Genomic DNA, 15415 nt, shown 5'->3' with positions numbered 1-15415 from the left:
TGTCAAAATCTACAGGATAGCTGCAAATCCACTGTTGAGTGAATTTACATTTTTCACATTTGTCTGTCACACAGCTGAAAACCAATGATTAATCAGTATGAAAAACCCTGCACATCGAGAGACCTCCACAAAGCTTTAACAAATTTATTGATCTTCTGCATGTTGTTTACAGATTATAGAATGTCATCCATCGGATGACTGTGAAAAACACAGTCCCACCCACTCAAACCCACTGGTTGAACCCTTTCCTTCCCTTTCTTTAAGCACATGTTGGGTTGCATCTGTTGGACCCTCCCAAGCAGTCTTGGCCATGGCCAGTGTGGGAACTGGGTCACACATCTTGGTCCAGCTTGGCACTTGTTCCTCTGCTGGACCAATAGAGGAACAAGTGCCTGTCTGCTCTTGCTCTAAACCAGAGCAGACAGCACCTACTGTGTTATAATGCAGAGTTGGAGAGCCCAATGTGTGGAGGTATTGATTAAGGAGACTTGCAATATGGGACATGTGAGAGTGAAGCGAGGTAACAATAAATGAGAAATGAGAGTGGAACAGTGTAATTATTGTGTTTTGGCATAGTGCAAATGTTTGTACATTGTACAGTACAGCCCCTTCAATGCCTGTTGTCTGTTAGCTTCAGTGAGTGTCTCAACTTCTTGGACTGACTTGATTTGTCAGACCTGCACACAAAGCAGATGCTCGAGTATTCTGTAGCTAAAAACTTACTGAATCAGGGTGTGATTTGTGCAGGAATCAAACTACTGGCCTTTGGCCATACTTACTCATTTGTCCTTTTCCCCTCTCTGCTCAAGAATGCTGCATCTGGTGTGTAGGGAGTTGAGTTGAGATTCCTGTGATTAACAGTGTGATGGAAAGGTAAAAAAAAAATCAGATGAAAAGATACAAACAAGATGTTTTATCACCAATGTTTGATATAAGTGGGACGTACGTAAACTATCAAAGATGTAGATGTTTAGTGGTGTGTTCTGTTTCACAGGAATAATGGTTTAATTCGCCTCTTTGTGGCATGGTGACCTCGAAATACAGAACCACACACTGGGGTGAGTGTTTTTGAGTCAGCATTCTGTGCAATGCAGAGTAGGCCACCCCCAGTGTTGGTTGCATTTGTCTTTTTGGTGACAGTCAGTGTTGTCAACTCAAAGGGTGAGGGATCAGATGCTTTGGTTGTATTTTAGAGTTATACTTCTTTAGTATAGCCCTAGTACTACCCTGCCTCACCAGTCCCACAACTGCAACACTCATCTGTCATTTTTACGGTCATGAAAATACTCCTATCAATTTCAACAGGATGCTAGAGTGGACAACAAATCTTACAGCATTCACTAAAGTGTTTACAGAGGTTAACTGGAACCAGGCTATGCTAGTTTTTCATTCTTGTAACTAGATATAGCTTGCATAAAACTCAATTAGGGTATACAACACACTTTAAAACAATATACATTTCAGAGCTAGAAAATGAATAGTCTTGATTGCCTTTATTTGAGCTGCATAATGGATGCCATATAGCACATATGCCACTGACTAGTCAATTTTGTTGTGTAGCTCAGGAACAGATATCCAAATAAGTGATTCAGGATTTTGCACAGAAGATCCATCATCCAGGAGGGAAAGACAGACACACAAGACACACAAGATTTTTTAATAGAATACATTTAAAACTAGAACCAATACAGTCACAGACTGCAACATCCAACGACACCCCTGACCTGCTTGCATAGGTCAAAGATCAAAACTAGTGGTCTGACCTACTGTCACTGATCAAAGCAATAGCTTTGATTTATGGTCTTACTCACGCTGGCCTTCTCCCTCGTTTTTCTATCTTATCCGTTTCTTGAGTGTACAAAAGTTGAAATTTGACCTTGACTTATTTTTCTCATGGTCATCATCTCATTTTCATCCCCTTTCCCGCCCAAGTACTGTAATGTGCTTTTTGTTTCATCTATCTGCAGCGGTTGCAAAGATATTTGGTGGACTAACGAACGAACGGACGGACGAACTCATGAACACTGACAATTACAATACATCACCGCTTTGAAGCGGGATGTACAATTCTTAATAAATACATGCATAGGCACACCCCGCTTCGATTGTGTTTCTACTTGGACATCTGTCCTGGCTTGGCAGCTGCAGATGTTGTTGATGGCTGTGAACCTGAGAGGAAGTTCCAGCCACTCCAAAGTCCAAACGTTTCTTTTTTTCCCCCCATTTTCTTTTTTTGGTTAGGTTATTTATTTCAGATGTAAAAGAATGGGGTATTCAACTGGGAATGATGCGAACCATGTTTGTGTCTCTTTTTCTTAGTGAAAAGCGTGTTGTGTGTGTGTTTATTTTCATCTTCTGAAAGGAAGATCTTGTTTTATGACAGAAATCCTGTGAAGGTGAAGCAAGATTTTTCAAAAAACACACAGACATGGACACTCAGTAGGTGACTCACAACACAGTCCTGCTAGTCCTACTAGCCTGCACAAAGTGGATGTGTCATAGAAGCAGCATTTCTGCACAGATGTAAACTCAGAGGCATTGTTTTTTTTGTATGTGCAATCAGTTTGTTCTAAAATCACTACATCACATGAATTGAAATGAGCCTTTCTAAAACCATCTGACAAGCACAGATATGTCCTCTTGGTTGGTGCCCTTCAGTCTTGCAAACATGCATGTTTTTTGCACATGATGATGTTGATTTTTGTGTCTTCCCTCTGTCTTTGCTGCATTTTCTCAGTGTCTTGGATCCATTACTGAAAGTATTACAACATCAGAAAAAGATTCACTTTCTTTTCCCCTTTTTCTCAAGGTCCTGTCAGCTAGGGAAGCCTGCAGAGAATTTAAGATGCTCTTGATTGTTCTGTGCTTTTCTCTCCAGCACTGTGCAAGAACATCATAGCCTTGTCTGCTCTGCTCTTTCCACCACTAGAAGCCGAGGTGGTCAGCAAATGAGCACTGGGTCTAAATCTCTAAAAGTTTGAGGTCAACAGTAACCAACACTTGCCTGCTGTCAAGTCTAATGTACTGGGCTACATTTTAAGTAAGGCACAGCTCAGTTCTGTTACAGATAGACTATTAATATTAAAGATTTCCAAGCATTGATCTGCTTTATATAAGTCCTCCCCAAATTAATTTTTTTTATAGTTCTAGGAATTATTTACAACCATGGTTTGCTGGATGATGCTAATCTTGAAGTACAATGATATTCTACGTAATACAATTTCATAATTTTCTTTTGGTGTAAGCCAAACAGCTTGATGATAATTAAGATATCAAATTACTTTTATATGAGGTAATTATTGTCAACACTCACAGACTGACTGTATTAGTCTGGAAATTCAGTTTTCTGTGAACTTCAAATCTAGCAAAGATCATAAAAATTATTTCTGCTAACAGAATAAGAAACATCTTACCACAAGACTGGAATTTATCAACCTAGCACACTTTCTGGCCTTCACAGAGCTGAACTGCATCTCAGGAGCTGTGGATTGTTTTCAGCTGAGTTGTACATTAAAGCCAAGCATGACTGTGTTACTTAGAGAGTGGAAACAAGTTCCTCTGTCATGGGACAGGATGTGAATCCAACAAGTTCCTGTGTAATCGTGGCAGAGATGTACTGTTCCAAGCCTGTAAATGTTTTTTTGAGACTTCTGTGTGGGCTCCTCCCCTCAGCTGAGAATGCAATGGAGGCTGAGTATCGATTTGAATTAAACGGTGGTTTACGATCTCATGCCAATCATGCCATCTGTTCATTGCTAGTAATTATACTCTTAGATATAATGATTAGACAATAATACACATCATGCCCGACTTAACAACCACAGACTTGTGACTGCAGACAAATGAGAAGTTGGCAAAAGCTGCATGTGATTCCCAATAAGAGAACAGTTTGATGAAGTGTGGGGACATTGATAAATCTCTAGATGTCTGTCATGAACAAACACTCAGAAACAGCTGGCTGTGCATTTGGTTTCTCACTGTTCTCATGGAGCTGACTTACAACTGTTGGCATGGATCTTGTCTTAGTTGGATGATGCCTCATTCAAGTATGTATATTCATGTTCAAGCAACCGTAGAGAGAGAGAGTAATACATTGCTCGGGAAACATGCGGGTGATATGCTGCCTGGAGATGGTTATCTTATAACAGCCAAGCTTAGCTGTTTTCTGCCTGACCCCAGTCTTCATGCTGTTAAGCTGTGTCTGGCTTTGGTTCATGTATAGCACAGAGAGAGGACTAGTTGCAATCCTCTCTAAATTTCAGCAAGAAACTGAATCAGTGGAGCATATGGAACTGTTCCTGTGACTGTTTACACCAGCCCTTGAGACTGCTGTAATTGATCAGGAATTTTTATTGGGTCATCAAACACTATGATTCATTTGACCCAACCATAATGATGTTCTGCAAAGTAGGTTACTAGCCTGCTTAGATGCCACCCATGTCTATCTTAGTGTATCCTTTTCACAGAAAATGTTTTGTTTCATTAGGAAGGCAGACATTACTAACAGGTTTTTGTGTACTCTCAGTTAGAAGCTATGCCAGCCATACTGAATGTTCCATGCAGTGGCTGTTTCTGCCTTGAAACAGTTCAACCTCCAAACCAAACTACATTCATTATAAGGTTTTTTCATGAAATGTTTGAAATCAGATAAACGGGAGGTTTTTACTTTCACCCCTGTTTGATGACAGGAAAACAGGAAAACACCAAATTCAGTAAGTACATAAAGTCTATCAAATTTTTTAAGATCCATACAATAATTTATTATGTATTTATTTTTCACTGGCACACACGCACACAAAAACACGTACACACAGTCTACCTTTTCTTTAAATGGTTACAATCTATATAAGTATTACTCCAGTCTATATGACTACACAGCAATACTCCAACTACCTGTGCTGCTTTGTAATAGATGTGTTGAAAGTACAGATCTGTTGCTGTTGCTGACTGACTTCCAGGACTGTGAAGGATTGGAATCCTTCTGCAATGCCCCGCTCAGCTAGTGTGGCTGATTTCTTTGTCTAAATGTCAGTTTGAGAAATGAATTACAAATAAAAATTGTCCTAACCTACATATCATTTTATGCAGCCCAGGAAAACAAATATTGAATTGACTGTAGCATAAAGTTGCTGTGCAACTCCATATATAAACAGAAGAAGCAGTGAAAACAGCATGACTGAAATGTTTATTTACAACACTCAAATAGCACCACATGGCTCTTCCCTTGAAGCTTAGTTAGTGTGACACTGTTCATATAACTCTTATGGCTGTAATCAATAAAAGAACATAAACACATCAGATAGGACATAAATGAGGCTTTCTGCTATTTGTTTTTATTTGGTTCTTGTTTCCAGTGATGTTTTCTGCAAATCAACGCAGAGCAGGGGTTGCCAGATTGTTTCTGTTACAGTGAGTTGGATGAAGGTGAAATGTGCTTAATTCATACAACTGCTGTTAACGCTTTTCCTTTGAGTATTGACCAAAACATCAGTCCGGGTAGATCTCGAGATTTGAACATCAGACTTACAAACTTTTGTGGATATGAACAACCACATGCCATCATGTTTGACTGCTGTATTTCCTCTTTTTGCTGCAACCCTCGCTGAGCAGTGTAAAATTAACACTCCATAGATGGAGATTTCACACGTCATGTCTGAAAAACTCAAGCAAATATAAGACTAATTGAATAGAAGGGAATAGAAACTTTTGTACATACATTAGTAATGGCATATAAATGACTTCAAATTATGAACAATTCACTTAATGACAGCCTCTCGGAACCATTGTGTTAGTAGGCTGAGGACTACTTGTAATGGTTTACCATTCCTCTCTCCTGTCCATTTTCTTCTCTCTTAGGTGCTGCGTGGAGCCCAGCTAATAGCAGTGGCATCAGCTGATGGTGGTGCAACAGCAGTAGAGGGCTCCTCCCTTCCCCCAGACATCCAAGTGCAGTATGTCCAACTCGCCCCTGTTGCAGATCATGCAGCTGTACAGGTAAAACAACACACACACACACACACACACACACACACACACACACACACACACACACACACACACACACACACACACACACACACACACACACACACACACACACACACACACACACACACACACACACACACACACACACACACACACACACACACACACACAACTTGTAGCCACATAGAACAAGTGGTAGCGCTGTTGCCTCACTGCTAGAAGTTTCCTGGTTGCATGTTCTCCCCGTGTCTGCGTGGGTTCTCTCTGGGTTCTCCAGCTTCCTCCCACCTCCAAAAACATGCACTTCGGGTTAATTGATTGTTACAAATTGCACATAGGTGTGAGTGTGTGCGTAAGAGGTTGTTTGACTTTCGTGTGGTTCCGCAGAGCACCAGCATCGCACTCAGGGTGCCCTTCGCCTCTCACTGTAATTCAGCTGGGATAGACTCCAGCAACACACGTGACTCGCAAAAGCAGAAGAAGCAGAGAAGATGAGGTCATGAAAAATATAATAAAATATGTAGTGTAAAATAATGTGATATAATACACAAGCTGGCGTCTTATCCAGGCTCTACTCGGTCTTTCGCTCATAGCCGGCTCAAGAGGCCCCAGCAAACCTGTGACCCAAAATTAGGATAAGCGGCCATGAGTGAGACGATTATGATCGTCTCGTCAAAAAGAAAATGGATGGGTGCATGAATTTTGTACCTTCCTAAAAATAATGACCTACTGTAACTCTTTTTGACTTGTCCACTGTTTATTCATAAAACAGCAGAAGCACAGAAACCTATAAAAACAAGTTAATTTGCTCAGGCCGGACAATCTCCCAGTTGTATTGGGAACATCAACAGTCAACTGCAACTGCTGGAGTGAAGAAGAAGAAGAAGAAGAAGATACACTTTATTGATCCCCTAGGGGAAATTACATTTGTCACTCAGGTGTTTGTTACATTTTTTGTGTTAGTTTTTCACACTAGTGAGGCCACTGGCATAAGATATCTCACAGATATGTTCCATGACGAGAACTATTCAGTATTCATTCTGCGAAATGATCAGTGCAATGTTTGTATTTCATTCAAGCAAGGAAATATCTGTACGGCCGAATATGATGCACTTGTCATCCAGAAAAATTAAGCAAGGAAAGAAAAATCCTGTGTCAAGGGTTCTGTAAATAGTGAGAAGCCCTTTTTGGACAGTGGACTTGCAAGCTGTGCTGCTGTTTCCTAATACCCAAACTAGCAGTCTGTATTAGAAAAAGAAACTGCAGGTCCATAACTTTACCCTGCTTGATTAGAGATCAAAGGAATGGTGGTTCTAAATTTTGGATGAATCGGAGGCCAACTTGTGGTATTTGCGCACCTTTAATATCAACATTTTGAAGGCGTGATCAACTACCATCCAGAACTCAAAGAGATTATAGTGAGGAACAATGGTTTACAGTTATCGGAACTGCAGACTGCAAGCATCAGGCCATCAGCCTACCATGTGAAGGTGTTCAAGCATGATGACCTCCGAAAAGAAATGTTATCTAACTTTAGTAGCATCAGACCAGGCAAAAACACTGGCAACCCAACTGAGCATGACTTGCTTGCTTTTCAGTTTAGCAATGAAGGCAGAGTCCATTTCAAGCTGTCTTTCTCAGCGGGCTCCGCGTGGAAAGCACTGCGAGAAAAGATAGAGGTGCCAAAGTAGCCAATAGCATAGATAAGAATGTTTCCATGTGCTACCAATAAAGGAAAGTTCCAGGACCTCCAGTAAATGAAACATGTCCTGTCTGTTGAGTGTCATCACTTTTTTTTGACAATTTTCTACATTTTTTAAGTATTAGTCAGACATTATTATGAGTATGTTAATAGCCATCTATTGTTATAATCTTTCTAACGTAAATTAATAATAAATATATAGTCAATTTTTTTAATTTGTAAAGAAGAAATTGTTTTGAGAGTGTCAGTATAATGTAGTCTAATATTGTGCAATACAGTATAATGATTTTTGCCTATTGCCATCCCTTGGTTGCCATCTGTAAAGTATCCTTATTTAGAAAGAAAGTTCAAAGGGATTTTGTCTATATTTAGACTGTGTCATATATAACAGCAATAATCTCTAATGTTCCTGCTGAATATGACTTATAAGTACAGTATAGTATTTCAGTTTTCAACACATAATGAAAAAACTTAAACATGCTCTCTATTTTTTGGCTAAATTTAATATGAATTTTATTTACTGGAGAGGAGCCTTTCTGATTTGGGGAATTTTATTTCAAATATTTTTTATTAGTAATTTAAATATTGAAAATTTGACTTTTTAATTACAGTACTCATGCAATGAACGGAAATTGTAATTAAGTCTGCTTTTTCCCAGAGGCACAGAAAGCATTCTGGCCCTGTTTATAAAGACTAGAACATTGTAGTGGTCGGCACATTTTTGATGCCATTCATAGACATTTGCTGCAGCCCCCCCCCCTTCTTTCCAATATTTAGGGTCACCTCTTCAGCTGTCAAATAAAAATGACAAAAAAATAATTTTAACACACTGCAGACAGGGATGTTGTGTATTTCATTCATGCATTCCAGTGATGTGAATTACATCCTATTACAATTCATTCACAGTCACTGCCTGTTGAAATAGAACTGCATTATCAGCCACTTAGCTTTACTGCTAATAGTCTTCATGAATAGCCATCATTAGGCTTTTGGATCGAACAGCAATTGAGTGGAGGGAGTGAGTCACAAGGAAACAAGTGGTAATTTGTGAAAATACCTAAAATGTCATGTCGATATTTGAATTTGATGACAACCGCAACATATGGAATGAAGATGGTGCACATACACACGGTCTTTGAAGTTGCTAGCTTGACCTCTGCAAGGAATATAAAAGAACAGCATTCTTCCATTGATTTGTCCTTCCCAAATGTGTTGAATGTAACCTCATCTCATTAGTGCTTAGTTCCTTTAAATTCCATGTTAAATTGGGTACTGGCTAGTCCTGCAGATGTCAGTGAAGTCTCTGTTGTAGAGCTGGACAACTGCAAGTGATTTGTGGCCGTGTAAAATGCAGTTTATATCCTGATTTGGATATCCCTGCAGACTTTGTTGTGTGATTGATCATATTCATTTCCATGTGAACACATGTGGAGAACAAATGCGAAGACCAGAAAGCACACATCAGGGTTTGGGAATTCCTTGTTTAAACTTAGCTCTGTCAGTAAGCCCCAATCTTGTAATCCTTTTGTTTTCTGTAGTTGTTTTAGTAATTGGTTTGTTGCCCCCATGGGCATAAAGATTAATCACCATTTTGTGTGTGCATCATACACAAACTGAATCGCTCTGTGTATTCACAAATCAAACAAGTGATTGCCACTCCATGCAACATGTTCCAAGGCCTGTTTTTCATGTTTTGTGTCACAGTTAGCAATCAGTTATTTGTTTCCTCTACCTAATTGTTTATATGTATTTTTAGATCCAAGAAGAGACAATTTTCTATCCAGAAATATGACCATATGCAGATTGAGAAAAAAAATTGAGTTGGTCGAAAACTTTTCATTTCGTAGCTAAATGTTCTGTGGATTTTGGATTCAGTGTGATGTCATAGATAATATAATACAGCTTACCAATGTGACACCCATTGATTGAACTAAGGGCAAAGACACTTTGAGTACACATACTCATTGCTTTTCTTTTAATTTCACCATTTTTTTAAAGAATGTCTTAAAGGACCACACAGAGTAAGAACCCACCTGCATCTGTCTAACAAATAATCGATCACACGACAATCTACTGTATGTAATACATGTAATTATAACATGAAGGATGAACGAAAGCAAAAGATGTATAATGGCATTGCACTACAGGAAGCAACTAAATTATGTTTTAAAGACACACCACAAAGAAATACCGTGGGTAGGCTATGTGGGAGTTTGGACACTTGGCTTGGCCTGTCAGGGTGGTGCAGGCTGGTGTGCAGGTACGGTTTCGATGTCTCCAATTATAAACATTTCTGACTTCCAGTTCAAAGTTCAGAGGAAGGTTAGTACTTTTTCCGGCATTCAGAAAAGCTCTCATGTGTTTCCAGACATATGGTAGCTTTTACACAAGTTCTTGAAAAATTACTTAGACTATTGTGTTTATTTATCTCTGCATTTTCTTCCTCTTTTTGTACAATAGTTTCCATTACACAAACTAGATGAAAAGGGCGTAACACAATAATGCTATTTCACTCCAAAATGACATTTTTGTAAGTTGGTGATAATTTGTTGGGAAGTTAAAACGCACATGAGTTATTTCCAGCTGAGGTCTAAAGCTGCAAGTGCCAACAACCTGGTTGAAGCACATGTGCGAGAATTCCAGAACAAATTTATGTCAATGCAAAGTATCAGTTATCTCAAATGCTCCATGTATGGATCTGTATGAAGCTGTACTCTTCCTTGTTGTAACAGTGTCAGCCTCATGCATGACAGTGCAACATGCTGCAGTGTTACAGCTGTGCTCCATTCAGTACTGTTGACTGGTGACAGTGTGCTGGACGGGAGAGAGAATTGAATGCTGCAGGTGTCTTTGAGGGAACCTTTGACATCCATTCGGGGAAGTAGTGAGTCACTCCTCATGGTTGTCATCCAGGACTGAGTCACGAGCCTCATCCTTCCAGGGATTTTTACCCACACAAAACCTCACTGCATCTTATCACCAACCATAGAGACAGCCAGGGAGCATTGAAACTCAAACAGCTCACCTCTCTCCATTTGTCAATCCAATCCATTGCTTCTTTTGAGTCCTTTTTTTCTCTCTGGTATATCTCTTCTCTAATCTCTTGTCATTCCTGGGTTCCATCTGTCTTTGGTCTATTCATTGTGTTTATCTTCTGCAGTGAAGGCTGAGGCTGTGGCACAGCTTGGAATCCACTTGTTAGTTTAAGGGAAACACACTCCACCTTTTTAGAATTATACTGATTACTTGCATTTCACATGTATGAGCTTGCTGTTTTATACCGCTCATCACCTCCCCCCTCTCCTCTCTTTCATTCCAGGCTGCAGAGCTGGCCCCAACACTGCAGGGGGACATAGAGGTGAAGGAGGCCATCCAGGGTGCCATACAGGGAGAGAGCAATGAGGTCGTCCAGATTGTCACCTCTGTGGCCACTTGAGATCCCTGTCCAGTTCAGGAGGGCCCAGAACACAGCTTTACAGCATGGCCTGATGAATCTTGATGGAATAACAGAGGTCAATGAATAGCAGTCAAGTCAAGAAACCATTTAAACAATGGGAACAAGCATCTTTTTGTTTTTCTTTTCTCCTACAAACTGCTCATTCATTAACAACTAGATGTCACAAAGTCAAAATGTTCACATTGAACAAGAAAAGACTGATACTCACAAAGTTAAATGTAGGTTCTCAGTTATCCAGGTGTAATAGCTATCCAAAGCTGTTTAAATCAATCCATTGGACTACAAGAAAGTTTCTTGAAGATGTTCTGCCTCTCATCTAAGAGGCTTCTTCAGTTGAAGAAGAACTGAAGAAGATGAAGAACTGAACTGAAGATCTGAACTGAACTGAAGAAGCCTTCTTGAAATGTCTTCAAGAAACGTTCTTAAAGTCCAGTGGACTGATTTAAACAACTTTGGAGAACACAAAATCAACTGTTTTTTTTTTCTTTTCTGGAGGCTTTGATCATGAGAAGATTCTGACTGGCTGTAAAGTCCACAGAGAATATTGTGTATTCAGGGAGGATACTGCTTATGCAGAGCATCAGTCTGCCTATTCAACAGCACACATGCTTGTTTACAATAACTCTGGAAAACTGGAGTTATTCGGAGTTAATCTGCTTGGCTAACCCCCCCCAAAAATCACGAGGGTATGTAAAACTCCCAAATCCCACCTCAAATAGACAGTACCCTGCTCTTTTCTCATCATGTCTTGTCGTGGTTGATTGCAGTGGAAAGCAGATTTAGCTGAGGTCAGCTATTGTTGGTTGTGAATAACTAGGTTTTGTGTCATACTCTGATTCGGTCCACTTTGTCTCTGAGAGACCTCTCTTCCTTTACTTTTCTCTTTCATATTTCCTTTTTGCTTTGTCCAGAGAGTTCTATGTTGTTTTTGTGATTTATCTAAATGTAACTTGCCAAAATTTAGGGGAACCTTAATTCAGGATGTTAAAAACCATGAAAACGAAGATATGGTGCCAGTGGTAGACAGTACAAGTGGCTTGAATAGGAAGGAAAGCTTTTATTTCCCACAGTTTTTCTTTGTGAACGATGCATTCATGTGAATAAATCGCATTGGAGCTTGCCATGAAAGTGTTGTTTTTCCACTTTTTCATCTTTTAGTCTTTCATCTTTTGTGGTCGTCAAAGGATTGATTAGAAGAGCTGTGAGTTTGTTTTCTTTCATTATCTAACAACCAAGGAGGAAGTGAAGCTGTATTTTGGAGGCTTTGGTTCATGTGAAAACATTTAGCTTTTTTATTTTTTTGAAGCAAAACATTTTAACTGTTGCATTACCACTGTATTTACAGCAATCCTTGCGAATTGTATCAGTCTCTGAGCTGTATTGTTATCCCATGAAAATCCATTTTACTCCTACTACATGCTTAATATTTTCAAGATGCAACATTTGTTGTTGCGTTAGTGTGATGCTTTGCTAATGATGAATACCTCAGAAACCAGAGAAAAGAGATAGCTACGGAGTGGAGACTGTGTTGGTTTGGAGAGGTTTCCCATGCTTAACATGATGTAATAGTGTTTTTTTTTTTGGCGCACGGGAAAGAACCAGGTGACGAATTTAACAACATTGTTACTGTTGCTGACCTGATTACTACTGCCTGTTTTCTTGTCCGTTCCCCTCACTGGGTCTCTGGAGTATTCCCCTTCTCCCACTCAACTTGTGTTTTTCTCTTTCTTCTTTGGAAGGAGTGTTCAAGTCCATTTATTCATTTTTAAAAGGAGACACTTAGCTGGGCTAAAATTTATTGGGATAGACCAGTGGGGCCTTCCCTTCTCATCTTGAAGAAACCGAGTTAAATTGTTGGCTTTAACCCCCCCCCCCCCGCTCGGGTGAACAGTCCATTATGTCTTGGACTTGGAAGGAAACAGACCTTGCTTTGACCCTGTAACAGCCTTTTTCTCTCTACTTTAACAACCCTGGGTTGCATCCAGGAGCTGGGGTTACCATAGTGACGGGCCCTCTCTCAGGCTGCCCCCACGATAACCTGCTGAAAACAAATGAATGACAGATCGAGAGATGAGACTGTTTGGAAGCAAAAAGCATGTTTGGGGGAAAAGCAGTGGAGTGATGGACAAAGACCAGGCTCTGTGTGTTTCTCTTCCTTCTCTCAGCAGCTCAGCATTCTCCTGGAGTTAGGGCGGCTTGGCTCAGCTGGCATCTGCAAAAACAGTACCAACCTCTGCTCTGGCCTGGCTTTGGTGTGTGTGTACTCCCCTCCCCAATAAAAGGATGAGCAGAGAAAGCAGGAGTTATCCCAGCATGTTTAGAGATGAGTTAAAATATTCGTTGGAGAATAATTTCCAAACAAAATGGGCCTCCAGGATCATAAATCAGCAATTGATAATCTTGGGGAAACAGAACTCTCTATAACTGGGATTTATGTCACACGCCAATGGACAGATGACATTTCTGCAGTGAAGTGTTTTTCATATTGCTTTTATTTACCACAAGCTGTGAATTCTAAAAAGTCTCAAGCTAGGAATACAAATCTCCCCTATAGAAGCAACTATCCCTCGAGTTTCCTGTTTCATGTGAACACAGTGTCTGGTTTTAATATACACATTAAATTATGGATATTATTGATGTATGCTTGACTCTGTTCTTAAATTAGATGCAGCACACTCACTAACATTGCTGCCCTTTTAGTTGTCCAATAAAAGATGCACTTTTAAAGGGGAAATTCTTGATCATTTATTGTTTGTTCTGCTTTGCCCACATACAGACTAGATACATGACTCGGTTTAATTCCCTTGAACACAGCCGTAGAGAAAATAATTTGTACAAATGTCAGTAGTAGAAAACACAGAATGCATTTGGAAGTTAAATTAGGCAAACCAGCTAAAGTAACTATTTGTTCATGCCTTATCTGTATCGTTTTCAGGGTTTGGATCTGATTTTCTGCTTCTGGGTCAATAAGCAGCGTCCATCTTATAGTTCAGACATGAACATGTTGGCCTTAACAATAAAAAACATGACATTTAGTTCTAAATCAGGATTTACTCTCACTATAGTTGATATTATGCTACAGTTCTTCCAAAGCTAGAAATTACTACTTTTACTGTATGTTATTAAATTTTCTCTAAAGTTGGAGAATGTTTTATTAAATACGACAGATAGGAATAAGTGACTTTTAATAAATCATTTCTGTACCTGTGTAATAACTATGCATTCATCAGAAACCTCCCTGATTACCTATTACTTCGATGAAACGTGCATTGGTGCACGCCTGAAATAATGTGTTATGTAATGTTTTATCTTATCACGCTAGCATTTTTACTGCTGGGATCTTTTTGCTGGCATTTTAATGTTGAAATGTCTGCATCCTATCTGCTGCAATGACGTGTATTTATATAAATGTTGCATGTTATTTATCTCCGCATCAGTTCTCGTGACATTTTTATTAACCTCAACATGTACTCACTTGACCCGGCACAAGGCTTATATAAAGCTTCAACTCGCTGGTCATTAGTGATTACATCACCTTGGAAAGACAGGTTTGAATTGACAAATAACTGCATTCATTTAATTCCTTTTATCTCTAGCTTCAAATTTAAGAATCGTGATTCAACCAAAGCCAATGGGGAATTTGTCGACTTAAGAAAAGCAGTGCAAGTATTTGGAGTGGGAATGCATAGTGCAACTGAAACTGAGTGTAATGGAGGTACTCCTACAAATTAGGGAGCAGATGTGAGGGAGAGGAGGGTGGAAACTCATCCAGAAAAGGGCTCCAGGGTGCTTCCTGGTCAAAGAGTTTGTTGGAAACAAAGTACATCTCCGACCTTCAAGTGAATACTTCTTTGAGTGGACGGTAAGTTGTAAATTCCAATTTAGACTTTATAGACAATTGAAATATGTATTAATTAGATGATCTTAGGTTGTGACGTCGTGACTGGATGGGTGACTTTTGACAGTTCCACAGGTCCTCTCTTTATGTTGTTTGTCTGTTAATGTTAAAACAACTGTGGTAGATTTCTGAGAGTGCAGCTGACTCTGGTGCAGCTGGCAGGCCACCAACCGTCTGTGCTTAAAGGGCCCTGAACCATGTAATAAAAGATGCATGTGTAAAGATTAAAATAGTGATTTAGTCCATTTGACTGTACTATATCTTTAGCAAGGAAAGTTGGAAGTTGATCATCCATTGCTGTCTTTTTTTCCCCTCTGTGTCTGCAAGATATCTCTCAAACAGATTTTGATTAAATGTTGTGTAGCTGTCT

General features: G+C 39.6%; 1 protein-coding gene across 3 annotated transcripts in view; it reads left to right on the top strand.

Moving 5' to 3' along the window:
- Positions 1-14538, top strand: part of banp (BTG3 associated nuclear protein) — a 38812-nt gene extending 24274 nt beyond the window's left edge. For all 3 annotated transcript variants that reach the window (XM_068313664.1, XM_068313666.1, XM_068313665.1), the window contains exons 12-13: positions 5857-5994; positions 11010-14538. In XM_068313664.1, coding sequence (XP_068169765.1) covers positions 5857-5994; positions 11010-11126 — 255 coding nt within the window. In that variant the 3' untranslated portion in view covers positions 11127-14538. The remainder of the gene's footprint in view (positions 1-5856; positions 5995-11009) is intronic.
- The last annotated feature ends 877 nt before the right edge of the window (positions 14539-15415 follow it).

The sequence above is a fragment of the Antennarius striatus genome, chromosome 4 (assembly GCF_040054535.1).
Source record: "Antennarius striatus isolate MH-2024 chromosome 4, ASM4005453v1, whole genome shotgun sequence".
NCBI classification, from domain to species: Eukaryota; Metazoa; Chordata; class Actinopteri; order Lophiiformes; family Antennariidae; genus Antennarius; species Antennarius striatus.
The sequence above is the reverse complement of the archived record's forward strand: the minus strand, read 5'-3'. Positions and strand labels throughout refer to the sequence as shown.